Below are 18,007 nucleotides of genomic sequence, written 5' to 3' on the forward strand. Positions count from 1 at the left end.
ACTGTGTGTCTGTGGGCAAGAGACATTTGATATTGCCGAAAATCTGGTTGCCCCAGCATCTCTGGAATCCATCGCTTATGCTGAACTGAAGAAAATGTTAAGGGAACATTTTGAACTGAAGCTATCAGTGATTGCATGGCGTCACACATTCGAACAGCGGGACCAACGTCCAGGAGAGTCTGCTGCAGACTTTATTGCTGCTTTGTGACAAGCTGCAAAGCCCTGTGAGTTCAAAGACCTAGAGGAACGGCTTTGAGATCGGCTAGTTTGTGGTTTGAGGAGCCGTGAGCTGCAGCAAAAGATTTTTGCAAAGGAAGACATTTCCTTCCAGGATGCACTAAGGGAGATTACGGCCAATGAAGCAGCGGGAGGAGCTGTTAAGGCTTTGCGGCTCTCCAAGAACCCTACAAGTTTGGGCTCAGTCCATCAAGAGGTTGCTCGAGAGGTATCCGAACTGGATTCAGAAAATGAGGTCGACCGTCTGCAGCAGCCAGCAGAGCGAAGGCCCCAAGAGCGAGCTGACAAGGGGGCCGACAAGGCAGTTCAATTCCCTCAGTGTTTCAGATGTGGAGGACACTACAAGTGCTCCGATTGCCATTCCCACTCTGCTATTTGCTGGGCCTGTGGCTGGCAAGGCCACATAGCCACCGTCTGTTTGGGTCGCAAGAAAGACCGTCCATTGGAAGAATTGCCTCGGAAAGGTATCAGGGTCCCCCAGCCAGAATAGGGTGGATTTCTGCGTGTCCCGCAGGAGTGTTTTGAGAAGCAGGCCCCACCGGCCATTGAAGAAGAAGCTGCACATTGATGTCAAATTGCAGGGGGTCCCCTTAATGATGGAGCTGGACATGGGGTCAGCTCTGTCAATCATATCCCAGAACACCCTCAAGCAAATCTGCTGTAGAATCGGCCAGCGAGTTAAACTCAGGCCATCAAATCTGATTTTAACAGATTTTCAGAATTCCTGAGTCAGGGTGAAAGGGGAGGCCATGCTCAGAGTGCAGCGTAGGCAATTCAAAGGGTTTCTGGACATTGTTGTGGTTGAGGGCGACCACACAAGTCTAATTGGACTCGATTGGTTCGAGGCACTTGGGATTCAAGTGACTGGGCTACACAGCTTGCAAACAGCAGGCCTTGCAGAAGTTTGCAAGGAGTTTGCTGATGTGTTTAGCCCAGAACTAGGATTGTACAAGGGGCCTCCAATTGCTTTGCGGTTAGACCCATCCATTGCCCCGATTAGGATTAAGCCTCGTCGGGTGCCCTTTGCGCTTAAGCAAAAGATTAATGCCGAGCTGGATAAACTGCTTCAGCAAGGTATTTTGGAACCTGTGGATAGCAGTCCATGGGAAACACCCATAGTCACGCTACTTAAAGCCAACGGGGAAGTCCACATTTGTGCTGACTATAAATTCATGCTAAACAAAGCATTACAGCAGCACTCTTATCCGGTGCCTGTGGTGAGCCACATTTTGGCCTCGCTTAAAGGAGGCCGAGTTTTCGCCAAACTTGACTTGGCTCAGGCCTATCAACAGCTACCGGTTGATGAGGCAATGGCAGAGGCCCAGACGATCGTAACGCACCGGGGAGCTTTCAAAGTCAGAAGACTGCAGTTCGGGGTTAACGTAGCCCCTGACATTTTCCAAAGCATCATGGAGCAAATGCTCCGTAACATTCCGGGAGTTTGCCCATATTTCGATGATGTCCTCATGCAGGGGAATAACTCAAAAACCTGGCTGAAAGGCTTCGGTCCGTTTTGCTGCGTTTCTGCGAAGCAGGGCTGAAGCTTAAGCAGGAGAAATGCAAAATTGGAGTAACGTCCACTGAATTCCTGGGGTTTCACATAGATGCAGAAGGCATCCATCCTGCTAAATCTAAGCTCAAAGCGATTCAGCAGGCCCCAAGTAGAAGAGCGAGCTTCAAGCCTTCCTTGGGCTTCTAAATTTCTATCATTCCTTCCTCCCCCACAAGGCTGCAGTGGCAGAGCCGTTACACCGGCTCTTGGACAAACAGACTCCATGGAAGTGGACACAAGTCCATGAAAGGAGTTTTGCTGAGGTCAAGGCATTGTTGTCTTCAAATGCTGTTCTCATTTTAATGAGCAGCTGCCAGTGTGTATAGCCTGCGATGCATCCCCTTATGGGATCGGGGCTGTTTTAAGTCACCTCAAGGCTAATGGGACACAAGTCCACAAGGACTCTGTCATCTGCTGAGTGTAATTACGCACAGATAGACAGAGAAGCCTTGGCCATAGTGGCTGGCATAAAAAAGTTCCATGACTATATTCATGGAGACCATGGACGAACATGTCAAACTGGTCAGAGCAGTCCTAAACAAACATTGGGCAGCTCACCTTTATGCAAAGCTTTCTAAGTATGAATTTCATAAGGATAAAATAGATTATCTGAGATACCGCATATCCCCAGAGGGCATAAAAATGGACCCCGAGAAAGACCGAGCAGTGCTTGAATGGGCACCGCCCTGCATGAGGAAGCAATTGCAGAGCTTCCTGGGATTCGCCAACTTCTACTGAAAATTTATTCCCTCCTTTCCCCAAATAGCTTTACCAATCACAAACTTACTAAAAACCAGAGGGGAGGGAAAACCCAAGCCAAGCCAGCCATTAAAATGGACAGTAGAATGCCAAGCCGCATTCGAGAGGCTGAAAAAGCTCTTTTCCATAGAACCAGTTTTAAGGCACCCTGACACCAACAAGCCTTTTGTAATTCAGGCAGACGCCAGTGACGTAGCAGTGGGGGGCTGTACTGTTGCAAGAGAGCGACAAAGGGGCATTACAGCCCTGTGCATACACATCGAGAAAACTCACCGAAACAGAGCAGAGATGGGCAGTCTGGGAAAAGGAGGCATACGCAGTACGATGGGCTCTCCTCACCTGGCGGCACTTTTTGGAGGGGAACAATCACAAGAACCTGGAAGCACCAAAAATGCCCAGGAAAATTACCCCTAGGCAAGCACGGTGGTCACAACACTTCCACTATTTCAATTTCACACTGAAACGCCTGCCGGAGGGGGAAAATCTCTTGGCAGATGCATTATCCAGAATGCCACAATATAATAGCACTCGGACTAGTGTAACAAAGCCGCTCATGCCAGAAATGCAACTAGCAGCATGAGTAACTACCCAAGCACAAGCTAAACTCCAAAAGCCACAGGAATTGAATTTAGAAAAGCACTAGAAACCGAGAAATGGTTCCTAAGCCACAAAAACCTCTGCACTATCACAGATGGTCTACCCTGGGTGAGAGAGAAACTATACATACCTAAAAGTCAGAGACTGGCATTCATGCAATTTTGCCGCGATTCAAAATCTGCAGGTCATTTTGGGTTTGTGAAAACACTACACCTAGTTAAAAGGCAATTCTGGTGGCCGTCAATAAAGAAGGACATTGAAAGCTATGCCCAATTTGTGCTTCAGCAAAAAGATTACAAGGGAAGTCATCTGGATTGCTACAGCTGGTAGCAACCCCCTCGGCACCTTGGAAAGAGATCTCTATGGACTTTATAATGGAATACCAGATAGCAGCAGGAACACAGTAATCTGGGTCGTAACAGACCTATTTTCCAAACAAGTGCATTTTACCCCCTGCTCAAAGATCCCTACAGCAAAAACACTCACGAAACTGTTTGTTTAACACATATATTGATTGCATGGAGCCCCACAGCGCATCATATCCGATAGAGGAATGCAATTGACATAGGAGTTCTGGAAAGAGTTCCTGGTTCTGCTTTCTTAGGATGAGGTTTTGAAGTGGGCCCTGACACTGAGATTTGGCAGAAGTATTTACCCTGGTTGAGGAAAAAGGCTAGCTTCTTGGGGTTTCTGTCAAAAGTGGCCTTAAATTTTGGAGAGAGTGGGAGCCTGGGGGCTCCCCAGTACCCTGGCAGTGGCTACCCCATTCTGGGAGGGAAAATCCAGGGTTGGGTGCTGAACATCAGCCACTGTGGCGGTTGCTGACCAGCCACTCCAGAGGAGGAGCGGCTGCCCATTGTGGACCAGCAGTTCTGAATCGTGGGTTTGGGCCAGGTTGTGGAAAGTTAGTTGGTGGGGGCCAGGCTGTTCCCCCAGCTGCTGCAATCATGGTCCTCATTCTGGGTTGAGACGAGGGAGTCAGAGTAGCCATCACAGGTTGACCGGGACACTTGGGGGTCTAGGTCCAATCTCTGAAGTGATTCTCCTCCCCGCACATCCAGGCTGCTGAACCTCTCCCTCAGCTGCTCGACCCATCTGCTGTTGCCCACTGCCAAGCATGTACGCTCCATCGGTCCTTCTGAGTCCGAGGTTTTTCTCTTTTTCCAACCTTGGGCTCGGGCGAATTCAGGACCCAGACAGGCTAGCGGGAATTCAGCTTCAGCCGCCTTCCATGCTCCTTCACTCCACCACTCCACCGTAGATGGATGACCTCAGTCGCTCCAGTCCACCCCAGTGCCACTGGTAGTTCCAACCTCTGCCTTCAACTTCGGGTGAGTAGATGAGGTTGGCATCCCGGCTTCCCCACAGGTCTCAACTGGAGTTCTGCTCACCCCACCTAGCCCAGCACCATCCAGTTTCTCCTCCTCCTGCTCCATTTCAGGCATCTTCTCCTGAGTCTTCATGTCCCCTCCAGGATCTGCCAGATGGGCCGCAGGGGCTCAGGACCCCTTGTTGAATGAAATTGATGAGAGCTGTTTTAGTATCAAGGTTCTGACTGATGATTCCAACAGAGTTAACACAGCTGAGACAGTCCAATCTCTAATGCAAAACTTTATTGAGTACAGCATATCAGCACTGATTAATGTAAAAACAGCTCTGGCAAAAAAAGGTGCCAGACAGTAAATTAAAAGAATAGAAACTCCCCTTTCCCCTGACAGTATAAGTCACACCCTCCAATTAAGTATCAGACCTTTGTTATGAGAATTATCTTAGTTCTCAGCCAACGGTTTCTTCGATGACCTTGATTTCCAGGCTGGCTGGCTCAGAGGTGCATTGAGTACTCTAAACATCCCCCCTTCCCCCTGCTACTATGGATGAAGTGAAATAGGTTTCTTTGGATCTTGACAGGCGGGTACATGAGTGAGCATGAGCATTTGCCACTTGCACAAATGGAGCTATTCACAAGTATGAGCATCCGCCACTCATGCAAGTGGCACTTCATGTGCACATGCATGCTCACCCACCACTTGCACAGCATACTTCCGAATGGCCCACTAGTAAGTCATGGCCCACGGGTTGGGGACCCCTGGTTTAAAAGGTTTTCCTCCATACTGCAGAGGGCTGGACTAGATGATCCTTATAGTATGGTCCAACTCAACAATGCTGTGATTCTGTTGAATAGAATAGAATAGAATAGAATAGAATAGAATAGAATAGAATAGAATAGAATAGAATAGAATAGAATAGAAGGGACCTTGGAGGTCTTCTAGTCCAGCTCCCTGCTTAAGCAGGAGGTCCTATACCATCTCAGCCAGATGATTGTCCAGTCTCTTTTTAAAAACTTCCAATGATGGAGCTCCCGCAATTACTGGAGGCCAGCTGTTCCATTAGTTGATTGTCCTCACTGTCAGGAAGTTTCTCCTTAATTCTAGGTTGCTTCTCTCCTTGATCAGCTTCCAATCATTATTTCTTGTCCTTCCCTTTGGTGCTCTGGTGAACAACTGTGCCCCCTCTGCCTTCTGGCAGCCCCTCAGATACTGGAACACTGCTATCATTTGCCCCCTATTTCTTCTTTTCTTTAGACTAGCCAGACCTAGATTCTGCAGCCGTTCTTCGTACATTTTGGTCTCCAGGCCTTTGATCATCTTAGTTGCTTTTCTCTGAATTTTTTCCAAACTCTCAACATCTTTTTTGTGATATGGTGACCAAAATTGGCTGCAGTATTCAAGGTATGGTTTTACTAGGGTTTTATAAAGTGGTATTAGTACTTCGCGTGAACTTGATTCTATGCCTCTGTTTATATAACCCAAGATTGTATTAGCTTTTTGGTTGCTGCTGCACACTGCTGGCTCATGTTTAATTGATCGTCCACTAGGACTCCAAGGTCCTCTCGCAGTTACTGCATCCAAGCCAGGTCTCGCCCAATCTGTATTTGTTCCTTTGGTTTTTCCTGCCTAAGTGTAGAACTTTGTTTTTCTCCACATTGAAACTCATTTTGTTGGATAGGGCCCATTGTTCAAGTTTGTCGAGATCTTTTTGCAACCTGAGTTTGTCTTCTGAAGTGTTGGCTACTCCTGACAGTTTGGAGTCATCTGTGAATTTGATGAGTTCCCCTTCAATTCCCTCATCTAAGTCATTGATGAAGATATTGAAGAGTATTGGGCCTAAGACGGAACCTTGTGGTACCCCACTGCTAACTTCTCTCCATGTGGATGTAGTGCCGTTGAGGACTACTCGTTGAGTACGGTTTGTCAGCCAGCTACAGATCCATCTGGTGGTGGTGGTGTCTATTCCACCTTTTTCTAGCTTACTAAGCAGCAGATTGTGGTCTACCTTATCAAATGCCTTACTGAAATCTAGGTATACTACGTCCACTGCGTTTTGTTGGTCAACTAGTTTAGCTTTAGTTACTTTATCGAAGAATGAGATCAGATTGGTTTGATATGATCTGTTTTTAATAAACCCATGCTGACTGCTAGTTATGACCTGGTTTGCTTCTAGGACAGCCCTAATGTTCTCTGCCTTCTCGTGAACTGGAATCCATATTGTACATTCAGGCAGGAGAGTATTTTGGAGCTGTGAGCTTTCCTGAACCAAATTGGCAAGGATTAGTGAGCAGATTTTATATCTAGAACAGGAAGGAGTTTTATTTACAGCAAATATATAATAGGGTTTGGCCACCCCGTCCCCCAAGGAAGAGAGTGCTGGAGAGTGTGTCCATGCATGAGCCTGGGAAGAAAGGTGGAAGAAGGTGACGTTTGGAGACACAGAAGGGGCACAGTGGAAATCCCCTCTTCAGCTGCCCCCTAAAGGTCAGTAGGACATGAGGTGGTGAGGAATCAAAAGAGGTTTAGATTTCCAACAAATTAGAACCAAAAAGCATAGCAGGAGCACTGGCCTCGCAAGCCTGGGGGTAGGCTGGTAGATTTGGATTTCATGCCTAGATGAGTTTCAACTTTCTGCCATCAAGCATTCCACTTTTTTATTCTGCATATATTAATGGATGAATTATCCAACAATCTTGTCTTGCCCAATGGGCAGGAAGAACAGAAACAGGCAGGGTTAATGATCACTCTGCTCTCATGGTTTCCAAGGCTCAGTGGAATGAAAACCAGCTGGCCTTCCTCACTCAAAGCTCCTGAGTGAAGAGGAATTACAGGAGGATGCAAGGGCTCTTCTCCAACCTGGTAAGTAAGCAGGCAGTAAATGTGGTAGTCTGTGGCTGAGGGACATGGAGCACAAAAGTTTACTATCCCATCCTGCACCAGTAAGTCCACCTCTGGATCACCGTCTGGCTCCAGGGCCAGGATGGCACATTCCTGTGAGGCTCTGTGGCTTTACCCAACATGCTGCGGATGGCCTCATGGTTGTTTGGTTGCTTCTAAGAGAGTCTAGCTGCCATTTACCCACCATCCTACTTGGTTCTCTTGTCCTATGGACCCATTCTACCTTGGTATAGTTGTTACCCTTCTTCTCTCTTGTAGGCCCTTCCTGCTACTCAATCATTCACTTCAAAAATAATTGTAATTATAAGCCATAATCATCAAAACCCATAGAACATAGAACACAGAATAATAGGGTTGGAAGGGATCTTCCAGTCCAATCCTCTATCTATGGCAGGAGATCCCATACTATTTTGGACAAATGACTGTCCAGTCTCCTCTTGAAAACCTCCAGTGATGGAGTGCCCACAGCTTCTGGAGGGAAGCTGCTCATTGGTTAATTGTTTTCACTATCAGGAAATTTCTCCTTAGTTCTAGGTTGGATCTCTCTTTAATGATCCATCATCATTATGATATTAATGATTATAATTATTAATTATGATATTATATTTAATGACCCATCATGTTTCCTGCCATGGAAAACAATTCTAAGCAACTTCTGAACATGATTCCTCCTAATCACAGAACTTGGGATTCTCTAGCCCAGAATCCCCCTATGTTCTCTCCCCACCCCAGAATATATTTTTAGGGTTTCCCAAGGTTGGAAGACCTTCTGAAAGAGGCTGACTGGGGGCAACTTTTGTTCTGGTTCTTATCTGTGCTTTGCTCTCCCTACAGGGTCATTACCAGAAGTTCTTTCAAATGATCCTTGTCCTGGGGATTGGTGGGAACCTTGTCGTTGGCTACCAGATTTCTGTGATCAGTTACCCCTCTGTGGTAAGAGATATCTTGTTGGTGGGTTGGGAGGCAGAGACCCCTGTGCCAGATAGCACCCATCAGGGTTAGGGTTAGGATTCGTCCAAGGCTGCTTCCTATCTTTTCTGGACCCAGAAGACCACCATATGTGTGTCCACAATCCACTGCTATGCACTAAGACAGCTCCCTTTCTGTGTGTTGAGTGGAGTCATTCTAAGTCAGATGAAGTCAAATGAAGACAGAAAGCAAGTTAAAGTGGATTGCAAGCCCTTCATCTCCATATTAATCGATGTATTTGGCTGATAGGATAAAGTGAACTCTAAGGCCAGGATAGCTTTCAATTAGCAGCTTACCCTGATAGGTCACAGCCAAAGTGCTGGGCAACCCCCCAGTCAGGAGAGAAATAAATAGTCAGGAAGTGAAGGGGCAGGATTGGTCTGCTTCCCTTTGAATTTACTTCCACAGCCTGCCCTTTCCTTAACTCTAGGATGGAGTTGGTCCTAAGCCCCGGGTGCTTCAAGCAGGGCCACTTGGGCTCTTCCTCACGGCTGGATAGTGTGCATTTTTCCAGGCTGTGATCTGGCAGAAAAGCTGCCCTGCCTCCAAACCTCAGCTTCCCTGCTCCCTATTATGGGCTATCTAAGTCAGCCAGATGATTTTTAATCTTTGTTTTTGCCATGAGAAGCTCATCTGCCAACCGGGTGCAAATCAGTGGCTCCCTCCCACTTCATGGGGCTCCTCCATGAAGTTCCATTGACTGCTCAGCCAGAACACTTTCTCTGCAAACGATACACATCAATCAGGCCAGAACTTGCATGGATGTGGACCTTGCTTCATCCCACCCACTTCAGCTGCCAGCCAAGATTTTATTCATTTATTTTCCACATGAATCAATCAATCTCCTCCAACAGCAGTAGTGCTTTGGCTAAATAAATACATAAATACATTCTGGGCAGATAGGCCTGTTCTGTGCAAGCCAGATGCCTTGTCTCTCTTGCAGCCAAGCCCAAATGGACTTGAGGATATGTGCCCATCAAAAGGAAGCAGACCAAAACCCACCTGCCCATGAGGCTGGGACTTAGGCTCTCACATCCTAACCAACCACCTGACAGTTGAGATATTCCTGGTTAAAAGCAACAACAGCAGCAATAATGTAGGCTGCACAAACTAAGTGTCCAGCACCATTGATGATATGCATTGGCCATATAACCAATGCATCAATAGCCCAATAGTCAGGCCAACTCTCCAGCCTCAAGTTTGACATTTTCATGGGTTTTGGGCCTCATACTGAAATGCTACAAATTCCTTTTCAAAGGGATTGTTTATTATGGCAGATGGTACCGTAGGTTTTTCTTTTTTAAAAATAGTACCTGTTACTATGGATGTGTATTGCTTAAAAATATTACAAGGACCATTTAGGTCTACCCCCCTCCTGCCATTGCTGGAATTAGGTTCACTTTATCTGCAAAGAGTAAAGCAGGGCTTGCTCAGACACTTTCACGTTGCAGGACTTGCTTGTAGGCTTGGTGTGCAATGCAGTCAGCCACAGCTTTGGGGGGCAAAAAGCTTCCTGTTCTGCTGAGGAATTCAACAGTAATTTAGCCTGGAAAAGAATCCCCATCACCATCATCACCATTTTGGCTGACATCTCTTCTTCCCTCTGTTCTCAGTACATCAAGAGGTTTATGAATGAAACCTGGCTGGAGCGCTCTGGAGCCCCCCTCAGTGAAAAGACGCTGCTCTTCCTGTGGTCATTTGCTGTGTCTGTCTATGGAATAGGAGGCCTGCTGGGATGTCTCTGCAGCGGATTCCTGACCATGAAATACGGGAAGTAGGTGTGCCCTACAAGATGCCAGAAACCTGGCAGCCTCCTTGGGGCATTGCTGAGAAACAAATGCATCAACCAGTTGCAAAAGAAACTGCCAGGCTGCTGGTCCAGAAGAAACAGGGGAGCCAAAAGCCAACAGGAGAGCCACAAAACAGCTGCAGGCCTCTTGAAACTCAGAAGCTTGAAGTTGTTTTATAAACTTTCTTTTGGTCTAATAAATATAGGAAATCAATGGGCTTATTCAAATACAAATGCAAAAGGGATTTAAAAAGGGGATGTTTCTTGAACTGTTCATGTTTCCACAGGACCGTTGGCCCTGTTGGTATCTGGGATGCTGCCTCTGTTTTAGAAAGTCACCCTGATTCACTCTTAAACCTTGTTCTCCCACACTTGTGATTTAACTCCCTGTCGCTTTTAGACGGGCAGGCAACTTTCCCGGTCTGCTGGCAGGAGGCCTTCCCAGCAGGTGGTCCCTGGGGGTCCAGGGCTTGGTGGGAGCAGTGGATGGAGCCAGCCCCATGAACCAGGCTTGTAGGCAAGGCAGCCCAAGGCAGGGAGGTGGCTAATTTTCTTTCCTACCCCTTTTTTGGGCCCCAGAAAGAAATGCCAGCTGAGCACAGACCTCCTGGTCATCCTGACTTCCCTAGTCATGGTCTGCAGCAAGAGAGCCAAGTGCTTTGAAATGGTTCTGCTTGGACGATTTGCTTACGGGATAAGTGCTGGTAAGAAGCCTTAGAAGACTCGGCTTTAATGTGGCTTTGGATATTCTCTGGAAAAAGCCCAGGGGCCCAAAGTCAGTCTCCTGCCACATGACAGCCAGCTTGCCAGGGAACCCCAAGAGAGAAGGCTGCTGTTGCTGTGCCCACATCCACTGATTCTCATGGGGGACAATAGCTGGTCAGCCTTTGGAAGAAGAGGGCCATTGGCTGCATCCACCAGGGCTCTTCTGTCCTTCCAACGTACAGAATAATAGAGTTGAAAGGGACATTGGAGGTATTCTAGTCCAACCCCCTACTAAAGCAGGAGACCCTATATCATTTCAGACAAGTGGCTGTCCAATCTCTTCTTGAAAACCTCCAGTGATGAAGCACCCACAACGTCTGGAGGCAAGCTGTTCCACTGGTTAATTGTCTTCACTGTTAGGAAGTTTCTCCTTAATTCCAGGTTGCTTCTCTCTTTGGTCAGTTCCCCACCATTGTTTCTTGTCCTGCCCTCTGGTGCTTTGGAAAATAGGTTGACCCCCCTCTTCTTTGTGGCAACCTCTCAAATACTGGAATACTTCTATCATGCCCCTCTCAGTTCTTTTCTTTAGACTAGACATTCCCAATTCATGCATTAAAGTTAAAACTTGTGACATGAGCACTCTCTGGACTCTCCACTGAAAAACTTCGGGGTGCCCTGGTGATCTGATGCAGCTCTTGCCATCTGCCTAAGTCAGCAAACAACTCTGCTCCCGTGACTGTGTGATTATTTCAAATTTCAGTAGTTTCTGATGGTCCTTCCTTTCTCCTTCCCTTCCTTCTAGGCTTCTGCCTGGCCATTCATTCTCAGTACATTGGAGAAATCTCCCCCAAGAAATGGAGAGGACTTGCAAATGCTACCTCTGGATTCTTTTGGTCTCTGGGGAAATGCTTGGGCCAAATCTTGGGACTCAGGTACAGAAGGAGCAGACGAGGAAAGAGGGAGGGGGCTGCTCCTCCACCCCCAACCTCCATTCTCCTATTCTCCAGGGAGCTCCTGGGAACCGATCTGTCCTGGCCGCTGCTGCTGGCCTTTCCTGGTGTGGCGGCCTTCCTCCAGCTGCTCCTCTTGCCCTTCTTCCCTGAATCTCCTCCTTATCTCTTAATCCAGGAGGGAGATGAGGAAGGCTGCCTGAAAGGTGAGTTGTCCTTAGAAAGATTGGTCTCACCACAGAATGACCAGGGTGGGGCCGGTCTTGGCAAATGTGTTGTCCAAACCTTTGACTGGCCAGGATTGAGGAGCTGGAGGTGGCGGAGACTTCAGCTTCTCTGCCAATCTCTGCATCATCACCATCATCGTCTTCATTGTCATTATCTAGTGCTTCTTTGGAAGGGTCCGGAATGTGCTGTGCCACAAGAACGTTATCTGAATGTTGAAGGGAAAGGCAACAAGAGCAGCTTATTTGGCTAAATATATTTGGGAGGTACTTAGAAGAATTCTGCTCAATGTGAATGAGCAGAATGAGAGGACAGTTATGGAACATAATCCTTCAATAATCCCTTCCCTCATCTGGCCCTTCCCTCATCTGGATGATCTTGGACAGACCTGCTGGCCTGCAATCTGTGGCTGTCATAAGAACAGAAAAATTGCAGTGATTGATGTTCTTACTACCACAGGATTATCCTTAAGAGAGGTCCTTACATGTGTTTTATCTGATGTACTCCTTGAGGAGCCTTTTTGGAGGCTTCATTTCCTGGAACTTTTCTAAAAACCGGGATGCACCACAAGATCTATGAACAGGCCACCCGGGAATAATGTGGTACAGGGGTGCTGTTGTCCACCATCATTCCAAGCAACAACTAAGGCCTCATTCATAGTACGAGACCCTCAAGAACAATCCCAAGGTCCTTTTGAAACCCAGTGTCAGAGCCCACTTCAAAACCTCATCCCAAGAAAGCAGGATTCTTGGAACAGTTTCTTCCCAAAAGGAACTTTTATTAGGAGAAGCTGATAGCAGGCATAATAAGCAGGATCTGAGGGTTTCCCGTTCAGATCAATAGGTTAAAGGAGTCCCAAGCAAACCCCACCCCAATAGTTCATCCAGTCAGTTTGAATGGGCCAATCCTCAGGTGTTAAGTCTGCTGTGGGAAAGGAGCTGATAATGGAGTCATTCCCATGCTTGTGATGAGGTTGTTGGGTCTTCGCACCTTCCCTTCTGCAGTGATAGATAAGCCAGATAGTCGGAGGCACATTCCTTTCTCACTCCAGGTTGACATCAAGGGAGAGACAGTTCAAAGAGCAAGTATGTAGGAATAGTGGAAAGGATACATTGTAGCAAAGCAGAGAAACAAACCTCAGAGCCTTCCCCCCTCCCCTTCAGGAGAATGGCAGAACCCTCAGTAAGAAATAGAAAGGAATGAAATGGATCCCCCCCCCAGTGTAAGAATAGGTTCTGACACCCAGTATGGTCCTTTAGGTACCTAAAGTGGACCAAAGGAGTGTTTCCAGGCTCCTACATCAGAGACCAGTGTGGAGAACTACAAAGCCATCAGGGAGTGATCTAATCATGATGAGAGATAGATATTAATATCTCCAGATCACATGCCACTGGCCCAAGACAAAAAACAGATTGAACATCTGTCCTCTGCTAAGGCGGGTCCATGGGAAGACAGGGAAGACAGGTGAAATCTCCCAGTGCATAAGTCCATAAGCCATAAGACCAGAGAATCAGGCAGTTCAAACATTTTTGTTTTTCTATCCAACGAGCCCATTCCTTAGCAAGCTGTGAGCTAGAGCAGGGTGTCTCAACTCCAGCAACTTAAAGATTTCAACTCTCAGAATTCCTTAGCCCCAAATCATAAAGTTGCTGAGGGGGAGAAACACTGAGCTATAGGAACAAGCCAGTGCATTATGAGGCCAGCTCCCCCCCTCCGTGGGCTCCTTTCCCAGGGACCACTTAGAGCACGGGTGTCAAACCTGATCGTATCACGTGACATATCGTGATGTAGCATGATGTTTTTTGCCTTTGTGGAGCTGGGTGGGCGTGGCCTGTGTGTGATGCATCCGGCCCGTGGGCCGCCAGTTTGACACTCCTGCCTTAGAGGTTGGGGCAGCTGCCTGCAAGGATGAGAACTGCTTCTCTGTGGCTCTCGTGGCCTGTAAGGCTTTTCTGGCTGTGGGGAAAAGGGTGCTGCTGCCCAGAAACAACTTGACTAATCTTTGTGACCTAGCATCTTTTCTGCTTCCCCAGCAATGAACCAGCTGTGGGGCCAAGGGGATCACCAGGAAGAGCTTGGTGAGCTGAAGAAAGAAATGGCCCCAGGAGGGCAAAGAAGCAAAGTGCTTTGGCCAGGACAGTTGCTCTATGATGCATCGCTTCGCCAGCAACTGATCATCCTGATGGCTGTCATTGTCACTGTGCAGCTCTGTGGCATCAATGCAGTTAAGTGTCCCTTCCTCACACAATCTCCCCAGAACGGAGGGAGAACCAGCTGGTGCCTGCAGCCTAGAAACTGCCAGGCTTCTCCAGCAAAGCTCCTTAAAGAAGGGGGCCTGGGTGGCTAATCAGGCTAGGGAAACAGATGACAACATCTGGAGGGAGACAAACTGGGGTTATAATATGGAAAGGTTAACACAAAAAATAAATTAGGAAGGCAGAACGACAGCAGGGCATTCCCAAAATTTCACAAATCCTGTTGCCACCAGCATGCCATCTTGATCAAGACTGGAGGAACAGCAAGAGGCTGGAGAGGTCCTTCTGAGCCAGGCATTCCTCCAGGCCCCACTTTGGGCAAAAGCCCAACTACACAGTCCCTCTCTTGTTTTTCACCCTGGAGTCCATGGTTTTGTCTCAGCGCAACACAAGGCCTTCTCCCGCTCATCTCCTGGGCTGCCCTCCAGCGGTTCAAGCCTAGAACAACTCACCACAATCCACTTGCTGTGGCCAATTTACCACTACCAACTTGCTGCGGCCAACTCGCCGTGGGACAACTTGCCATGGAACAAAAGTTACAAAGTATCAAATAAACAGAATAGAATCATTAAAGAAAGGATGCAAAAGGAGAAACAAAATGAAATGTGAATGACAAAAATTAAATAATTAAATAAAAGTGTTGAATTGTCCCCCAGTGAGTTGGCCGAGGCAAGTTGGCCAGACCAATATGCCAAGATCTTGCAACATGGGAGCTGGCTTAAAAGAAGTGGCATTTTCTCCTCTTGAAATCCTTGCAAGAAGAGAAGGAGACTTTGGGGGGGGGGGAACCAACTTTGTTAGCCCTGAGGCAGAACTGCTGCAGAATGGGATGATTTGCCATGGCCAACTTGCTGCGGCCAACTCACTGGGGGACAATTCAACACTTTTATTTAATTATTTAATTTTTGTCATTCAAGGATTTTAAGAGGGGGAAATGCCACTTCTTTTAAGCCAGCCCCCATGTTGCGAGAGCCTGGCATATTGGTCTGGGGAGGCAAAGGGTCTTTTGCCCACCAGCCATCTCGGAGGGTAGCAGGGATCTGCAGGCACAACAACAGTGCCCTGTAGGAAGGAGGACCAGTCTCGGGTTACAAGCTTGGCCAGCTTTGGCACATTTGCCCTTCAGCTGCTCCCCCCCCCAATTTCCTCCCACCCGCCACCCCTACAGTCTGAGAGTTTGAGCTGCTGCTTCCAGGAGGAGTGGGCCAGTCGCAGCCCTCTCTGTAGAGCAGTGGTTCTCAACCTTTTTAATGCCGCGACCCCAACCAGTTGTAAGTCGAGGACTAAACCGATCGTAAGTCGAGGACTAAACCGGTCGTAAGTCGAGGACTACCCAACCGGTCGTAAGTCGAGGACTTTCCCTGCCCGGGAGCACCACGCATGCGTGGTTCCGCCCCCTGTGCCTGCCGAGGCGTAGCTGGCAAGCGGCAGAGATGGAGCAGACTGACCACCAGCTGGCCCAGCCCAAGGGAGGTAAGGCACCTGCCGGAAAAGGGGAAAAAATGGTGGGCAAAAAAAATGGCAGACAGCCTTGCTTGGCGACCCCCATGAAATGGTCGATTGACCCCAAATGGGGTCCCGACCCACAGGTTGAGAACCACTGCTGTAGAGTCTTGTGAGCAAATTGGGGGTGGAGGTGGGCAGAAAATGACAGCAGCCACTGCTAAATGCAGACCTTCACAAGGGACCGTAGCACTGAGCTTCTGGGGCAGGGGCAGGTCTTTACTGCTTCTTGGCAACTATGAGCATCTCCTTTTTCCTACTTAGGTTTATTTCTATGCTTTTGAAGTGCTTCACAATGCAGGTTTAGAAGAGAGACTTATCCCCTATGTCTGCCTGGGCATCGGCTTCTCTGAGCTCTTCTCGTCTTTCCTCTGTGTAAGACCTTTCTAAATAGTCCATTTTATTCTGAAAACCTCCCTTCTCTTCCAGTGTTATGTTGCTATTATGAATCTTCTTCTGCGTCAGTCACTATTCTTCCCACACCGTCCTCCATGATTCCCCAGAGGCACAGCCTGCATCCCTGCTTAGAGCATGAGATTGCAAGCCCAAACTCTCACCAGGACCACTTTGGGCTGCCTGCTAGGTTCAGCAAAGCCTTTGGCCAGCCTAGGTCCCCTGACGTTTGACATCCTGGCAGGCCTGGCACCCTCGGACCCCTTGGAGGGGGAGGCACACGCTCCTGGGCTAAATCCCAATCTGGATTGGGCTGTCAAGCCAACTGGAGCCATCAGACTCCCACAAGGACCAATTTGACCATGCAATTCCATGGGGTTGAGAGACCAGAGGTGCTGGGTCTACAATTCTCAAAAAGGAAAAAAGGACCAAAATGTCATTTCTATTGTTTTGAATTTGAATATAAAGGTTCTGCTTGATACCTATTATTTGAATTCAGATGTCAGGAAATCCACCCATGTTTCCCTGACACTGGCACGTTCCCTTATTTCTCCTCTTCAGATATTTGCCATTGAACGGTATGGACGAAGGCCACTGCTGTGGAAAGGCTGTGGGTCGATGGCCTTGGTGCTCTTCTTCCTCACAGGGACTCTTTTTCTGCAGGTGAGAAGAAAAGCTTTTTCTGGAAATTCTCTGTTTTGGCAGAGCAGGCAGCCTAGTTAGCCTCATCCCCTATAGGAAATGAAAGCTTAGTGCCATCAAGGGAAATTCAGTCTCTTCACTTTATGGTGAATATTTGTCTACATTATTTTGATAGTCCCGTATAATTCTAATGATCAAATCCTAAAATCTTCTTTCAGTTTCTTGGAAAAAGTCCAGTAATGGCTTCCAAGCAGAAATAAAATTTTGCCATCTCTGTCAATTCCACCAGCTTCACCATCCATTCTTCCAGTGTACCCTTCCACTTTGGGGCATTTAAAGGTCTCAGTGCCATTCTCACATGTAAAAGCAAAGGTCCATGAAATGACTCGATTTGTTTGTCCATTAAGCCAAAAAGAAAACCCTCTAATTTCAATTGTACCTTCACTTTAAATCTTCTGCATCAGGAGGCAGGTTGGCCCACTACTTCACCCCACAGCATCTCAGTGGGATTTAGATCCAGGCTTTGACTTGGGTATTTCAGAACCCCCCATTTCTCTCTTTTTCCAGGCATTCCCTGCTGTATTTATTGGAATGTTTGGGGTCATAGTTATGGGAGAAGGCTGGAAAGCTGGCTATTGCCAACCTTGCAAGGTAGACCAAACAGGAAACACAGCCACATTAACTAACTCAACTTTATTGTAAGGTTACATTAACAAGAGTTGTCCTGCCAGCACACTTACTGCCAAAGAACTTAAGGAGAGTCCCTCCTGGGTCTCTTCTCCACCCACTGCTAGGCAGCTCTGGACCGTGCCCTCTCTTCTCTGACCTTTCCTGAGGCAGCATCCCTTCTCCCAAAAACTTTCCCACATACCACTTCATCACTCTGGGATGCTTGACTTTGGATTCCTGCCCAGAATAGGGTGTCAGATTTGATGGCCTAATGGCCTTTCTGAGTTTGCAGCGTTCCATCTAAGACTTTTGACCAACTCTTCCAATCAGTCTCTTGATGAGACTGAATACAGCTGCCTGGGCTGCCGATGGGAAGGAGGACTCCTGCAGCAATGGTGGGAGTGCAGGCAGCGCCTGTCCACCATTTGAACCTTCTTCCAGACAAGGAAGCCTGGCCTTGCTTGGTGAAGCCTCCTGTTTTCTGAGAAGGATGCATTGACCAGAGAGCCCCATGCTGGGGAGGGGCTTCTGCAAAG

At 47.8% G+C, this 18,007-nt stretch overlaps 1 protein-coding gene across 1 annotated transcript in view; it reads left to right on the forward strand.

Annotated features, from left to right (window-relative positions):
• Positions 1-7,376: 7,376 nt before the first annotated feature.
• LOC107291838 (solute carrier family 2, facilitated glucose transporter member 11-like) overlaps positions 7,377-18,007 on the forward strand; it is a 29,517-nt gene continuing 18,886 nt past the window's right edge. The window contains exons 1-10 of the mRNA XM_029285023.1: positions 7,377-7,412; positions 8,206-8,304; positions 9,954-10,114; positions 10,709-10,833; positions 11,637-11,766; positions 11,842-11,990; positions 14,043-14,233; positions 16,032-16,142; positions 16,722-16,823; positions 17,267-17,273. Of these exons, the coding sequence (XP_029140856.1) occupies positions 7,377-7,412; positions 8,206-8,304; positions 9,954-10,114; positions 10,709-10,833; positions 11,637-11,766; positions 11,842-11,990; positions 14,043-14,233; positions 16,032-16,142; positions 16,722-16,823; positions 17,267-17,273 (1,111 nt within the window). The remainder of the gene's footprint in view (positions 7,413-8,205; positions 8,305-9,953; positions 10,115-10,708; positions 10,834-11,636; positions 11,767-11,841; positions 11,991-14,042; positions 14,234-16,031; positions 16,143-16,721; positions 16,824-17,266; positions 17,274-18,007) is intronic.

The sequence above is a fragment of the Protobothrops mucrosquamatus genome, unplaced genomic scaffold (assembly GCF_001527695.2).
Source record: "Protobothrops mucrosquamatus isolate PMUCROS unplaced genomic scaffold, P.Mucros_1.0 scaffold1196, whole genome shotgun sequence".
NCBI lineage: Eukaryota > Metazoa > Chordata > Lepidosauria > Squamata > Viperidae > Protobothrops > Protobothrops mucrosquamatus.